The sequence below is a fragment of the Bos mutus genome, chromosome 16, assembly GCF_027580195.1.
Source record: "Bos mutus isolate GX-2022 chromosome 16, NWIPB_WYAK_1.1, whole genome shotgun sequence".
Taxonomy (NCBI): Eukaryota; Metazoa; Chordata; class Mammalia; order Artiodactyla; family Bovidae; genus Bos; species Bos mutus.
Window position 1 is genome coordinate 13,366,521 of NC_091632.1, and position 14,094 is coordinate 13,380,614.

General features: G+C 47.2%; 1 protein-coding gene across 5 annotated transcripts in view; it reads left to right on the forward strand.

Annotated features, from left to right (window-relative positions):
* Positions 1–14,094, forward strand: part of HHAT (hedgehog acyltransferase) — a 365,640-nt gene that overhangs the window by 286,321 nt on the left and 65,225 nt on the right. For all 5 annotated transcript variants that reach the window (XR_011467202.1, XM_070384727.1, XM_070384728.1 and 2 more), the window contains one exon: positions 11,289–11,433. Coding sequence is in view for 4 of the 5 variants with exons in the window: in XM_070384727.1 (XP_070240828.1) it covers positions 11,289–11,433 (145 nt within the window). In the remaining variant the exon portion in view is untranslated. The remainder of the gene's footprint in view (positions 1–11,288; positions 11,434–14,094) is intronic.

Consider the following 14,094-nt stretch of genomic DNA (forward strand, 5'->3'; position numbering starts at 1 on the left):
AAGCAATGAGATCAGATCAGATCAGTCGCTCAGTCGTGTCCAACTTTTTGTGACCCCATGAATCGCAGCACGCCAGACCTCCCTGTCCATCACCAACTCCCGGAGTTCACTCAGACTCATGTCCATCGAGTCAGTGATGCCATCCAGCCATCTCATTCTCTGTCACCCCCTTCTCCTCTTGCCCCCAATCCCTCCCAGCATCAGAGTCTTTTCCAGTGAGTCAACTCTTCGCATGAGGTGGCCAAAGTACTGGAGTATCAGCTTTAGTATCATTCCTTCTGAAGAAATCCCAGGGCTGATCTCCTTCAGAATGGACTGGTTGGATCTCCTTGCAGTCCAAGGGACTCTCAAGAGTCTTCTCCAACACCACAGTTCAAAAGCATCAATTCTTCGGTACTCAGCCTTCTTCACAGTCCAACTCTCACATCCATACATGACCACAGGAAAAACCATAGCCTTGACTAGACAAACTTTTGTTGGCAAAATAATGTCTCTGCTTTTCAATATGCTATCTAGGTTGGTCATAACTTTCCTTCCAAGGAGTAAGTGGTCTTTTAATTTCATGGCTGCAGTCACCATCTGCAGTGATTTTGGAGCCCAGAAAAATAAAGTCTGACACTGTTTCCACTGTTTCCCCATCTATTTCACATGAAGTGGTGGGACCGGATGCCATGATCTTGGTTTTCTGAATGTTGAGCTTTAAGCCAAGTTTTTCACTCTCCACTTTCACTTTCATCAAGAGGCTTTTTAGTTCCTTTTCACTTTCTGCCATAAGGATGGTGTCATCTGCATATCTGAGGTTATTGATATTTCTCCCGGCAATCTTGATTCCAGCTTGTGTTTCTTCCAGTCCAGCATTTCTCATGATGTACTCTGCATATAAGTTAAGTAAACAGGGTGACAATATACAGCCTTGACGAACTCCTTTTCCTATTTGGAACCAGTCTGTTGTTGCATGTCCAGTTCTAACTGTTGCTTCCTGACCTGCATACAAATTTCTCAACAGGCAGATCAGGTGGTCTGGTATTCCCATCTCCTTCAGAATTTTCCACAGTTTATTGTGATCCACACAGTCAAAGGCTTTGGCATAGTTAATAAAGCAGAAATAGACATTTTTCTGGAACTCTCTTGCTTTTTCCATGATCCAGCAGATGTTGGCAATTTGATCTCTGGTTCCTCTGCCTTTTCTAAAACCAGCTTGAACATTAGGAAGTTCACGGTTCACATATTGCTGAAGCCTGGCTTGGAGAATTTTAAGCATTACTTTACTAGCATGTGAGATGAGTGCAATTGTGTGGTAGTTTGAGCATTCTTTGGCATTGCCTTTCTTTGGGATTGGAATGAAAACTGACCTTTTCCAGTCCTGTGGCCACTGCTGAGTTTTCCCAATTTGCTGGCATATTGAGTGCAGCACTTTAACAGCATCATCTTTCAGGATTTGAAATAGCTCAACTGGAATTCTATCACCTCCACTAGCTTTGTTCATAGTGATGCTTTCTAAGGCCCACTTGACTTCACATTCCAGGATGTCTGGCTCTAGGTCAGTGATCACACCATTGTGATTATCTGGGTCGTGAAGATCTTTTTTGTACAGTTCTTCTGTGTATTCTTGCCATCTCTTCTTAATATCTTCTGCTTCTGTTAGGTCCATACCATTTCTGTCCTTTATCGAGCCCGTCTTTGCATGAAGTGTTCCTTTGGTATCTCTGATTTTCTTGAAGAGATCTCTAGTCTTTCCCATTCTGTTGTTTTCCTCTATTTCTTTGCATTGATCGCTGAAGAAGGCTTTCTTATCTTCTTGCTATTCTTTGGAACTCTGCATTCAGATGCTTATATCTTTGCTTTTCTCCTTTGCTTTTTGCTTCTCTTCTTTTCACAGCTATTTGTAAGGCCTCCCCAGACAGCCATTTTGCTTTTTTGCATTTCTTTTCCATGGGGATGGTCTTGATCCCTGTCTTCTGTACAATGTCATGAACCTCATTCCATAGCTCATCAGGCACTCTTGTCAGATCTAGGCCCTTAAATCTATTTCTCACTTCCACTGTATAATCATAAGGGATTTGATTTAGGTCATACCTGAATGGTCTAGTGGTTTTCCCTACTTTCTTCAATTTAAGTCTGAATTTGGCAATAAGGAATTCATGGTCTGAGCCACAGTCAGCTCCTGGTCTTGTTTTGCTGACTGTATAGAGCTTCTCCATCTTTGGCTGCAAAGAATATAATCAATCTGATTTTGGTGTTGACCATCTGGTGATCTCCGTGTATAGAGTCTTCTCTTGTGTTGTTGGAAGAGGGTGTTTGTTATGGCCAGTGCATTTTCTTGGCAAAACTCTATTAGTCTTTGCCCTGCTTCATTCCATATTCCAAGGCCAAATTTGCCTGTTACTCCAGGTGTTTCTTGACTTCCTACTTTTGCATTCCAGTCCCCTATAATGAAAAGGACATCTTTTTTGGGTGTTAGTTCTAAAAGGTCTTGTAGTCTTCATAGAACCATTCCACTTCAGCTTCTTCAGCGTTACTGGTTGGGGCATAGACTAGGATTACTGTGATATTGAATGGTTTGCCTTGGAAACGAACAGAGATCATTCTGTCGTTTTTGAGATTGCATCCAAGTACTGCATTTCAGACTCTTGTTGACCATGATGGCTACTCCATTTCTTCTGAGGGATTCCTGCCCGCAGTAGTAGATATAATGGTCATCTGAGTTAAATTCACCCATTCCAGTCCATTTCAGTTCGCTGATTCCTAGAATGTTGACATTCACTCCTACCATCTCTTGTTTGACCACTTCCAATTTGCCTTGATTCATGGACCTGACATTCCAGGTTCCTATGCAATATTGCTCTTTACAGCATCGGACCTTGTTTCTATCACCAGTCACATCCACAGCTGGGTATTGTTTTTGCTTTGGCTCCATCCCTTCATTCTTTCTGGAGTTATTTCTCCACTGATCTCCAGTAGCATATTGGGCACCTACTGACCTGGGGAGTTCCTCTTTCAGTATCCTATCATTTTGCCTTTTCATACTGTTCATGGGGTTCTCAAGGCAAGAATACTGAAGTGGTTTGCCATTCCCTTCTCCAGCGGACCACATTCTGTCAGATCTCTCTACCATGACCCGCCCATCTTGGATTGCCCCACGGGCATGGCTTAGTTTCATTGAGTTAGACAAGGCTGTGGTCCTAGTGTGATTAGATTGACTAGTTTTCTGTGAGTATGGTTTCAGTGTGTTTGCCCTCTGATGCCCTCTTGCAACACCTACCATCTTACTTGGGTTTCTCTTACCTTGGGCGTGGGGTATCTCTTCACAGCTGCTCCAGCAAAGCGCAGCCAATACTCCTTACCTTGGATGAGGGGTATCTCCTCACCTCTACCCTTCCTCGTAAGCAATGAAACAACCACCAAAGCACCTTGCATAGTGGAGGGTCAGAGTGCGTGTGCTTCATGAAGTAGAGGGAGAAAGGTCAGAGGCCAGTGTGTCAGTTAAGAAAGAGACTTCTACAGAATCCAGAGCAGAGATGAAATACCCTGGATGTGGCCGTGGCTGTGCTCAGTCACGTCTGACTCTTTGTGACCCCATGGACTGTAGCCCACCAGGCTCCTCTGTTCATGGGATTTCCAGGCAAGGATACTGAAATGGATTGCCATTTCCTACTGCAGGGGACCTTCCCAACCCAGGGATTGAACCCACGTCTCTTGCGTCTCCTGCATTGGCAGGTAGATTCTTTACCACTGAGTCACCTCGAAGGTGGGTAGTGGAAGAGTAGGAATACAGGGTGAGACAGTTTTGTCAGCCATTCCAGAACTTTTAGCAGGAACCTAGCCACTTAATATACGGCTTAAGCTTTCCGAGTGTGCCAGGAACCAGTTGTTCGCTTAGTTATTTGAAAGTCCTCTGAAATTCCTTCATATGCTGCATGGATTTGGATCCCGAGTTATAGCCTCTTCTTTTTTTTTTTTTTTTAAACTCAGCTGGACATCCAAACTATGGAACAACTTAAATTGTTCTGTTTAAGCAAAACCAGCTTTGTCTTTACCACTGCAGTGACTCTCTCTCTCAGGAGTGTCCACTGCTAGTTCGATCTGAATTGAACTAGCAAACAGAGCTTAGAAAATTTAACTTCATTGAGCAGTGAATTTTTGATGCTCTGTACACACATAGGAAGGAAGTGTTACTTTCTGACTGCCTTCATATGTTTATTTGGCTTGGCTATAGGATGGAGATGGGATAGTAAGGAAGTCAGGAAATTCTGGAACTTATGTAAGGCAATGGGAGAAACAATTGTAATTATTGAGCACACACACAGTCAGAGTGGGCCTTCAGTGCACAGATTGAAATATAGGCCACGCTATCCTTCAGGTGTTGTTGGAGAAGGCTCTTGAGAGTCCTTTGGACTGCAAGGAGATCCAACCAGTCCATTCTGAAGATCAGCCCTGGGATTTCTTTGGAAGGAATGATGCTAAAGCTGAAACTCCAGTACTTTGGCCACCTCATGCGAAGAGTTGACTGATTGGAAAAGACTCTGATGCTGGGAGGGATTGGGGGCAGGAGGAGAAGGGGACGACAGAGGATGAGATGGCTGGATGGCATCACCGACTTGATGGATGTAAGTATGAGTGAACTCCGGGAGTTGGTGATGGACAGGGAGGCCTGGCATGCTGCAATTCATGGGGTCGCAAAGAGTCAGACACGACTGAGCGACTGAACTGAACTGAACTGATCCTTCAGGAACTTACCATGCTGGTGGTAACATGAGAGAGAAGGGTAACTGGTAAAACACAAACAGTGGAAATGACCCAGGTGCCTTGAGAAAGGAAGCAAGGGGAGCAGTGTCCTGGCAGGTTGGAACAGAGATGGGAAGGAACCCTGGAATGACTTTGGGGTTTAGGTCCTCCTAATCCTGAGCGTTTCACTCTGGCCACCGTTCTCTTTCACAGGACGCATCATTTTTCTTTTGCTGTCTCCGATCTCCTCTTTCTGGCCTGTGGGATGTCCACCCCTCGTTCGCCCTCCCTGGTGTGCACCAGTCTCCCCCTCTGCCATGTCCTTGTCCATCCTCTCTTACCCTCTGGTTAGTGTTTTTATTAGAAAATGAAAAACTTCAGTGACGATGTGGAAGAACTGTGTCCAGCTGCTCAAACCCACCCAGTTCCTTTTTTTAGCTTCTCCCCCACTTAAAAATAAATAGCATCAGGTCCCACTTGCCAAGCGTTTGTCACCGTCTCCAGCAGCCATTCCTCCTCCCCATCTGCTCCCCCAGATGCTTAGCCTGCCCCCTCCTCCTGTCTCAGCCCCATGTGCGGTCCCTCTGTGGACAAGTGTGGGGCCCACGGAGCACAGCAGCCCTCAGCCCCGATGCACCATCTGCGTCTCAGCCCTGTGGCCGTCTGAGCATCCATTCTGACCTAGATTCCATGGACTGCAGCCCCCCAGGCCCCAGCTTGTTTGCCTGGCCAGTCCTGTGATTGCCAGGGACAGGATGTTGACTGGAAAAGATAGACGAGTTGCCATGGAGATAAGAATAAACAGGCATGTTGCAGCAGGAACTGCAAACTTGAGTGACAGAAGTTTAGCTGGGCCCTAGGTTTCCTTTGTTTGGGTTACATGCCTCACCTTTGGAATCAGTGTTTTAGACGGAAGTTTGGAGCCGCCACTGAACCGTCGTTAGAACGTTTCTGCCTGCCAGCTCTGTTTGTTTCTTCTGTCAGAGACAGCGAGCTCACCCAGAGGAAATGGAGGTCTGTCGTAGGCCTGTTACCCAGGGAAAGTGAAAGTATTAGTCGCTCAGTTGTGTCCGACTCTTTGGGACCCCATGGGCTGTATGTAGCCCACCAGGTTCCTCTGTCCATGGGGCTTTTCTAGGCAAGAATAATGGAGTGGATAGCCATTCCCTTCTCCATGGGATCTTCCTGACCCAGGGATTGAACCCGGGTCTCCCACATTGCAGGCAGATTCTTGACCAGCTGAGCCACAGAGAATGTACTTCTGGATGCCCTGAGGGGTTCACTGTATCCAGGCCCCAAGCCCACTACCCATTTTTGGGTCTGAAGAGTGGGTTGTATTGATGTTAACATGGAAAGAATCTGCCCCAGCCTGTCACCTCGGTCAGAGTCTCTACGGGAGAACTGGTCAACCTCATTGGGGAGCAAAGTGGCACCTTTCCGTGTGCTCAGCCTCCAGTTCTTCCTCTGTGCTCCGGGTTTCGGGGCTCTGGGTGCGAGGAGGTTGGAACTAGTGGTACAACTTGTCTGAATGTGACTGAGGGGGCTCAGGAGGCCCCTCCTGTCTCTAATTTGATGCCAGATGGTAGAGAGGATTGGTTAGGGGGGCTGGCACTGGGGTGTTGTGAAGGAATGCTTTTCCTGATCTGGGATACATTTTTCTAGGCCCCAGGGAAAAGGGGGCACGTTTTTGGCATTGCTCCTAATTAGAGGACTTCCCCGGTGGCTCAGTGGTAAAGAGTCCACCTACCAAGCAGGAGATGCAGGTTCGAGCCCTAGGATGGGAAGATTCCCCCAGAGAAGGAAATGGCTACCTCCAGTATTCTTGCCTGGGAAATGCCGTGGACCGAGGAGCCTGGTGAGCAACGGTCCGTGGAGTCACAAAGAGTTGGACACAACTTAGCAATTAACAACAACAACCTAATTAGAGAACGGGGAGCTGCTGTGCCCCATGGGCCTCGAGAGAGGTTAGCTCAGTATTGAGTTAGAAGGAAACCTTTAACCCTTTCTCTAGAGGTCACTGCTGTCGCTTTAGGTAGAACGATTCTGTGCCACTCGTTGCATTGTGTTTATGATCTTTGGCCCCTGCCTATCAAATGCCACAGTTACCTTTTGGCAATTGTGTTGTCCTTGGGATGACCAAAAGTGTCCAGCAGTTTCCAAACATCCCCTGGGGAGCAGTGCCACTCCCAGTTTTATTTTTTTGCTGCCAGAATATTGGATGGACACAATCTCATCTATCCTCTGAGAAGAGACCATGACCAGATGGGGCTCTCTTTTGTCCTGATACATTTACAAAAATGAAACTCTGTTTACTAATCATTGCCTTATCTGATCAAGTTGGCAGTTCTTTACCAACATGATGGATTTTCATTGCACAATGTTTTTTTTCCCCTCCCGATTTAGTTTACAATTCCTCAACCTGAGTTCTCCTACCAAGGGAGTTTACAAGCACCTAAGCCATTCAGAAAACTAAGATTATGGCATCTGGTGCCATTGCTTCATGGCAAATAGATGGGGAAACAATGGAAACAATGACAGACTTAATTTTTTGAGGCTCCAAAATCACTGCAGATGGTGACTGCAGCCATGAAATTAAAAGATGCTTGCTCCTTGGAAGAAAAGTTATGACCAACCTAGACTGTATATTAAAAAGTAGAGACATTACTTTGCTAACAAAGGTCCATCTAGTCTAAAGCTATGTTTTTTCCAATAGTCATGTATGGATGTGAGAGTTGGACTATAATGAAAGCTGAGCACTGAAGAATTGATGCTTTTGAACTGTGGTGCTGGAAAAGACTCTTGAGAGTCCCTTGGACTGCAGAGAGATCCAACCAGTCCATCCTAAAGGAAATCAGTCCTGGGTGTTCACTGGAAGGACTGATGCTGATGCTGAAACTCTAATACTTTGGCCACCTGATGGGAAGAACTGACTCATTAGAAAAGACCCTGATGCTGGGAAAGATTGAAGGCAGGAGGAGAAGGGGACGACAGAGGATGAGATGGTTGGATGGCATCACTGACTCAATGGACATGAGTTTGAGTAGGCTCCGGCAGTTGATGATGGACAGGGAAGCCTGGCGTGCTGCAGTCCACACGACTGAGCAACTGAACTGAAGCCAGGAGGATGGGTGACTAACCTGTGAGGCTTGACCCTGCACATGGACCTAACATCCCAGAGGATATGAAGGATCACAGGGGTGATGACAGTAGTCACCACAGGACTTCAGGGGAGAGTGTGCAAAAGGAAAGAAGTGCTTAAAGTGGAAACTTTGACCCTGAGGGTCCCAGGGACTCAGAAAGTTGTATTTATTGATGGAGCTGGCTGGGCCAAGGGAGTATACCCTTCCAGCCTTAACCAGATGGCATTTTTGCTTCTGGAAACCTTGAATATGGTACTTAATCCCTAGGGTTCTTGAAAACCAGTGGCAAATGCCAGATGGTGCCCAAGATAGAAAGAAATTCCCGATGTCAAATCTATCACCTTCCCCAGTGTGTCCAGGGAACCTGAAGAGGGAAGACGGGATGCAGCCAAGACTTGCATCCCCTTCGCTGTTAATTATTACCCTCCTGTGGGTCATCCGGACAGGTTCTCTTTTTCCTTCCTTCTGGCCCGTCATTCTGCCCTCCCAGTGATTCACCATGAGGAGATGCAATGTTCTGTCAAGTGCGCTTCTTGTTGGCAGGGCTAATTTTGTCAGTTCAGAGGATGGGGCTTTTAGTTAAAATTAGGTTTTTGGCTTTTCTGTATCATCATCTATTTTGTCTACCACCCGTGTGCCCCGGGGGTAATTAAGAATTGCCTGTGAGCATCTTCATTTCTCCTTAAGTCTTTCTAGCTTATTGGTTCCAACAGCCCATGCTTTTAACATTCTTGTTAGTTTTCTAAAATAAATGAACTATTTCTAAAGATTGAATTGTAGTGTGTCACTTCAGATTTTGCATCTTCCCTCTTGTCTCTGAGATCAGAGGCTCCTTTGCATTTGCTATTATTCTGAGTTTTGTTTTGCCTAAGCAGAAAGAGGAACTTACTGAATCATGTAGCTGAGAGAGATACTGGGGTAATCAGAGAATCAAAGGAAGAGCCGTAGGAACCAGGGCCTCAGGTGCTGGAAAGAGGATCCCTGTGTGTCCAGCACTCACTCACCTTGGCACCTCTTCCCTTGCTGTGTCTCCTGTCCCCCCAACTTCTGTCTCCCGCCCCCCAACTGTGCATCTCACCACACCCTGACCCTGGCCAGTACCAGGTAACCTGGCAGGTGACCAGGTAACCTGGTTGCTAAACACAGCCCCGTTTAGCAACCCAAGGCAAGGGGTATTTTCCTCGCTCGTTATCTCTGTGTTGATTATTTAATATTTGTTACCATTTCCCACAAAAGGAGAACCACTTTGAGCTTTAACCAGGCAACTTGTGCCCTTCTGTAATTGACATTAAGAGGGGAAAGATCAGTAGGGTCTTTGAATTCCCATAACAGGATATGAAGTTGGGGAAGCCTGATGGGGTTTAAACAGAAGTTCCTCATGTTCCTTAGACATCAGCTGTGTTATCAATGGTGCCTGTACTGGAATTATTTAGGCACATTTATGTGGATTATAGCCACCCATATTTTCTTGATCTATTTTAGATTTTCCCCCTTTCTCCCCTCTTCCTCTTACCCTGCCTTCTCAGTCACTGCTAACTGAGTCAGTAATGCTCAGGAAGTATCTTCCTCTGCTCAGAAATGTGGAAACTGGAAGATTAATGTCTCCTCATTCTCAGAGGTTCTTCTTTCTTTTAAAGAAGAAGTCGTGTCTGACTCTTTGCAACCCCATAGACTATACATGGAATTCTCCAGGCCAGAATATTGGTCTGGGTAGCCTTTCCCTTCCCCAGAGGATCTTCCCAACCCAGGGATTGAACCCAGGTCTCCTGCATTACAGGCAGATTCTTTACCAACTAAGCTATCAGGGAAGCCCTCTCAGAGGTTAAAAGTGCTGAATTACATGCGTCATCTCCATTTCTCCTTCATTACCAGTTTCTATGCTCTGTAGTTATCTCTGATCTGGTCCTGTTTGACAGCATCCACTGTACTTGCTTGTGGCCTCTTAGAGTAGGGGAGAGACTAGAGGTCATCTTGTCTGGTGGCCTCTAACCAGGGGCATGTCAGCACCGCTTGAGAGCTTTCCAGAACAACCAGGGGCAGGCAAACAACTTAGTCAATGCCTGCTGTACAACTTATCTATGGGAACGCCACACCTCTCACATATGGTGGCAGCAAAACCATGCTCCAAAATGATGCTGGAGGAGAGAGCCATGAATGGGGAGCCATAAGGGAGCAGGTATATCTGAGCATGCAGACCAGACCTGTGACTGGCAGGAGAGAAACGGGCAGGGATCAGGAATTCATTTCTCAGCACTTTTCAGAGGATACTGATCGGGGCTTTCAGAATAGCCACAGGTGATCCTCAGCAGGGTCACCAGGAATAAGTGGTTCCTGCTGGAGACTCACGCTCTGGCTTAGTCCTTTTGCCTGCTATAGATTTGGGCAATTTAGAATTTTGTTTGCCACTGGAGCACAGCTGAAATCAAATGCAAGTGACCCCAGAGATGGGCAGGCTTCAGGAATGTGTTCAGGAACAATCTCTGGAACCCTTGCTCCCTCTCTGTGTCTCTGGCTTAGGCTGTGGTATTTGTCAGAAACCCTGGGTTGTGCTCCACCTGGTTCTCATTCTAAATCTGCAGTCCTGAAGGACACTCCCTGTGCACGTGCTGCTGGGGCTCAAACATGCCAGGCACGTCACAGTGATCTCACTCAGTAGGGTACCAGAAAGATGAACCCTGAAGAATAAAGGCTTTGTTTACTTTATGAAATCCCTGAGAAAATATTAAAAGGGGCGGGGGAAGTGCAGTGAAGACCTGGGATGGATGAGCAGAACTCTTTACCATCATTGCTGGAAAACGTCTCTCCAGTTCCTGCGTATTTCCAGTGCTAGCATTAGACACGATTCTCTCATACTCCGACAAGTTCACTGTCAATGGGTCTGGCACCCTGAACTCTGATTCCAGAAATGGGGTTGGCTTGTTCTGATTCTGCTGCATGCTCTTAGTGGGGTTCCTCCTTAATAGTGGGTCAGATTTATGGGGCAGGGGCTTCCCAGGGTCTGGTTAACTCCCTCAGAAGATCGCCCTGATCTTGACTCATCACATGGCATTGTTCTTGTTGTCATGGAGAGCAGTTTAAACAGTTCTTGTACCTATAGATTTAATGTGTAGGAAACGTGTGGAGCCATTTCAGCTGGATCTGAAACAACTAGGTTTGGTGTTTGTGTTACACGTGTCAGGAGGAAGCCCATTTTGGCAGTAGGAAGCAACTCGGGAGTGTGTCACTGCGTTCCTTAGACCAGAATGAGCATCTTGCAGAAATAGTAATTTTTCAAAAAAAAAAAAAAAAAAAGCTGTTTAAATAACAATCTACCTCAGGCTCTAGAAGGAGGCATCCTGAGCTGGTAACAGAAAGACTGTGTGACATCTCAGCCCGATTTTTTCTACCCTTGTGATGAGATGCCTTCTCGCCTTTTTCCCCCAGGCCCAGTTCCTCTCCCCAGGAGCTCGCCGGCGATTGCATGCCGCTCTTGCCTCTTGTTCCACCTCCATGCTGATTCTGTCCAACCTGGTGTTTCTTGGGGGCAGTCAAGTCGGGGAAATCTACTGGGATAGGATCTTCATACAAGGTAAGTTGCTGTTCTCAGACAGCTTCTTGTTTTCCGCATTTATGCAGTCGGTATCACATGTGGGGCAGGCGGAGGCATTCCTTGCCTTGTTCACGGTGTGTGACCTGTAAAAACACCAGCCAGGGCAAAGTCCTGGGTTTAGCTGTGGCTTTAGCTGGCTTCTGTTTTGATGTACCTCTTGTCTGCTATGCTGATACTTAACTTCGAGATGGACCATCCAACTCTCTCAAAATCTGTCTTTCCCTGCTGCTAGGTTATGTCTCCAATTTAAACATTTTTCCTAATCTTCCCTACTGTCTGTAGATCAGCCTTCATTATACTGAAGAGTTTGACTTTGTTCCACTGACTACTCTGAAAGTCCTACCAGGAGAATGTTCTAGAAGCCCCTTTGTGGTCTTCTGCTGCTGTGGGCACAGTGCCTGGCTGGCCACACCTCTTCGTTGTGGATCTTTTTGTCTGGACACTGGTTTGCCGGCACCAGCAGCCAGCCTCACATTTAATGAACATGTGTTCAGTGTTCATATATGTCTCCATGTCCATAGCACCATCACACCTGCAGTAGGTAAAGTGCTAGTTGGTGGGCATTATTGTGAAAAGATTGCATTAATAGTTGATCATCCTTTATTTGTGTTCACCATCTCCTTTGGGCTAAAGCCGAGAGTTGCATCACTCCCTGAAAAGGCCTGGAAGAATAGGAACAACTCACGGAGCACATTACTCAGCCAGTTCACTGTGTGTTCAGAGCCAAGATCCCTTGTTCTCTTGCCCTGACCAGTGACATGGTTTTGTGCTTTTGGTTTGGCAAGTTTTGCCAAGTGGTGATGACGTGACCCGGTCATGGCTAGGGTGTTATCTCCACATCTGGGTCCCCAGTGAGCCAGTGATGCTTTTCACATCAGAAATAACCAGACACAGCTGCATGGTCCCAGGGTGCCAGGCCATGTGTGTAAACTGTGGCGGGCTTGGGTGAGCCAGGCTCAGAGGGACCAGGAGAGAGCCCTGTTGGGGTTTCATCTTGTCACCTCCGTACCCCTTTGATCTCGCCCTCGGAGAAATGTTTACACTGATAGTTCTTGAAAAGACCAGGTAATTTGTATGTGGAAGCCGTCCTTGAATGAAGATGGGAGGTAATGGGGCACAGAGGACCGAAAGATAAAAAACCCTCCTCGAGGTGGGCGACAGAGCTGCTGACTCTTCCTGCCTCCTCCCACCATGCCTAGCACAGTGCAGAGACCACGATGACTCTGAAAATGCTGCCTCGGGCTTTGCTGGTCACCTGAGCCAGAAGGCTCTAATCTTGGCTTCAGTAAATAAACACTCCAAGTGTTTGCTGCTTGCAAGGCTCCGAGGAGACAAGGGTGGAAGAAGCACAAATGTGGGAGCCGGACGTGCAAATAGATACGTGTCCGTAGAGTCAGATCACCGCTGGGCCAAATGCATGAGGGACTGCTGGAGGTTGCAGAGTGGAGGGCTGACCTTCCCGTGGAGATTGAGCCTCACAGAGGAGGGGACATTTGGACTGGAGTTTTGAACAGTAAGTCAGAACTTGCCAGATAAAGAAGGCAGGTATGTGGGGGTAATTAACGGTAGGGGCTTTGTCAGATCACCCCAAACTCTCAGTAATTTTTTCCCCATAGAAGTTTATTCCTTCAGCAGTTCAGTGAGGGTCCGGAGACTCTTTCTAAGCAGTGACTTCAGGACCTAGACTGTTTTTATTCTGATTCTTCACCTTCTTGTTCTGGCATCATGGTGGCGATGAGAACACGGAGCGGGTGGTGTTACCAGGTACTAAACACCCCCACCGAAAGTGACACTAGCCATCTCTGCTCACCTTCCTTTGGCCAGAACCAGTCATGTGATGACCCCCCGCCCCCAGGTGCAGCAGGAAGACGTGGGGGAGCGCACAGGTGTAGTGGACTGTGGCATGGCAGGACAGGGCGCACGAGACAAGCTCTGGAGGTACCCAAGAGGCAGTTAAAAATGTGAGCTGGCGTAGGGGAGGAGGGGGGCACAGAACCACTGCGACGTGGGAGACAGGGCATGAAAGTGGCGGGTGAGGCCATGGGAGTGAATACAGTTTGCCAAGGAGCATGCCCAGAGTGAGAAGAGACTAAGTGGGTGGTAAAACCTGGGAATGCTGGCCTTTGAAGGGACAAAGAGGTAGTAGCGATAAGATGTTTATCCTCTTTCTCAAAGGCATGAAGATCAAAGCACGATTTGTCCTGTCCCCCCGGGAGCTAATACCAGGCACATTGGGGAGCGGGTGTCAGGGCTCTGAAATACCTGGTCTGCTTCTGGTTTGTGGCTCCTGTTGTGATCTGCAACTGGATCTCTCTGTGTCCTCCTTGGAGCTGGGCACTAGAGTCCCAGGGGAATGCTTCTCTGAATCTGGAGGGCTCTAGATCCATTCCTGTCTGGGCTTTGAGGCCAGGGAAGCTCAGCTCAGAAGGCATCGTCTATGTCAGAGATTGTTCACATCGGCATGGCCCCATCCCAGCTAGTCTGTCCCATGGGTACCCTCAGTAAGGGTAGGTTTCTTGGAGTTTTGGCAATTACAATCCTTGGTGTCCCACTGTGGATCTTTTGTCCCCGAGTGATTGAATTTAGATATCTCTTGGAGGAATGTGAACCAGATGGTGCCAAACCCACTATCCTTGAGAA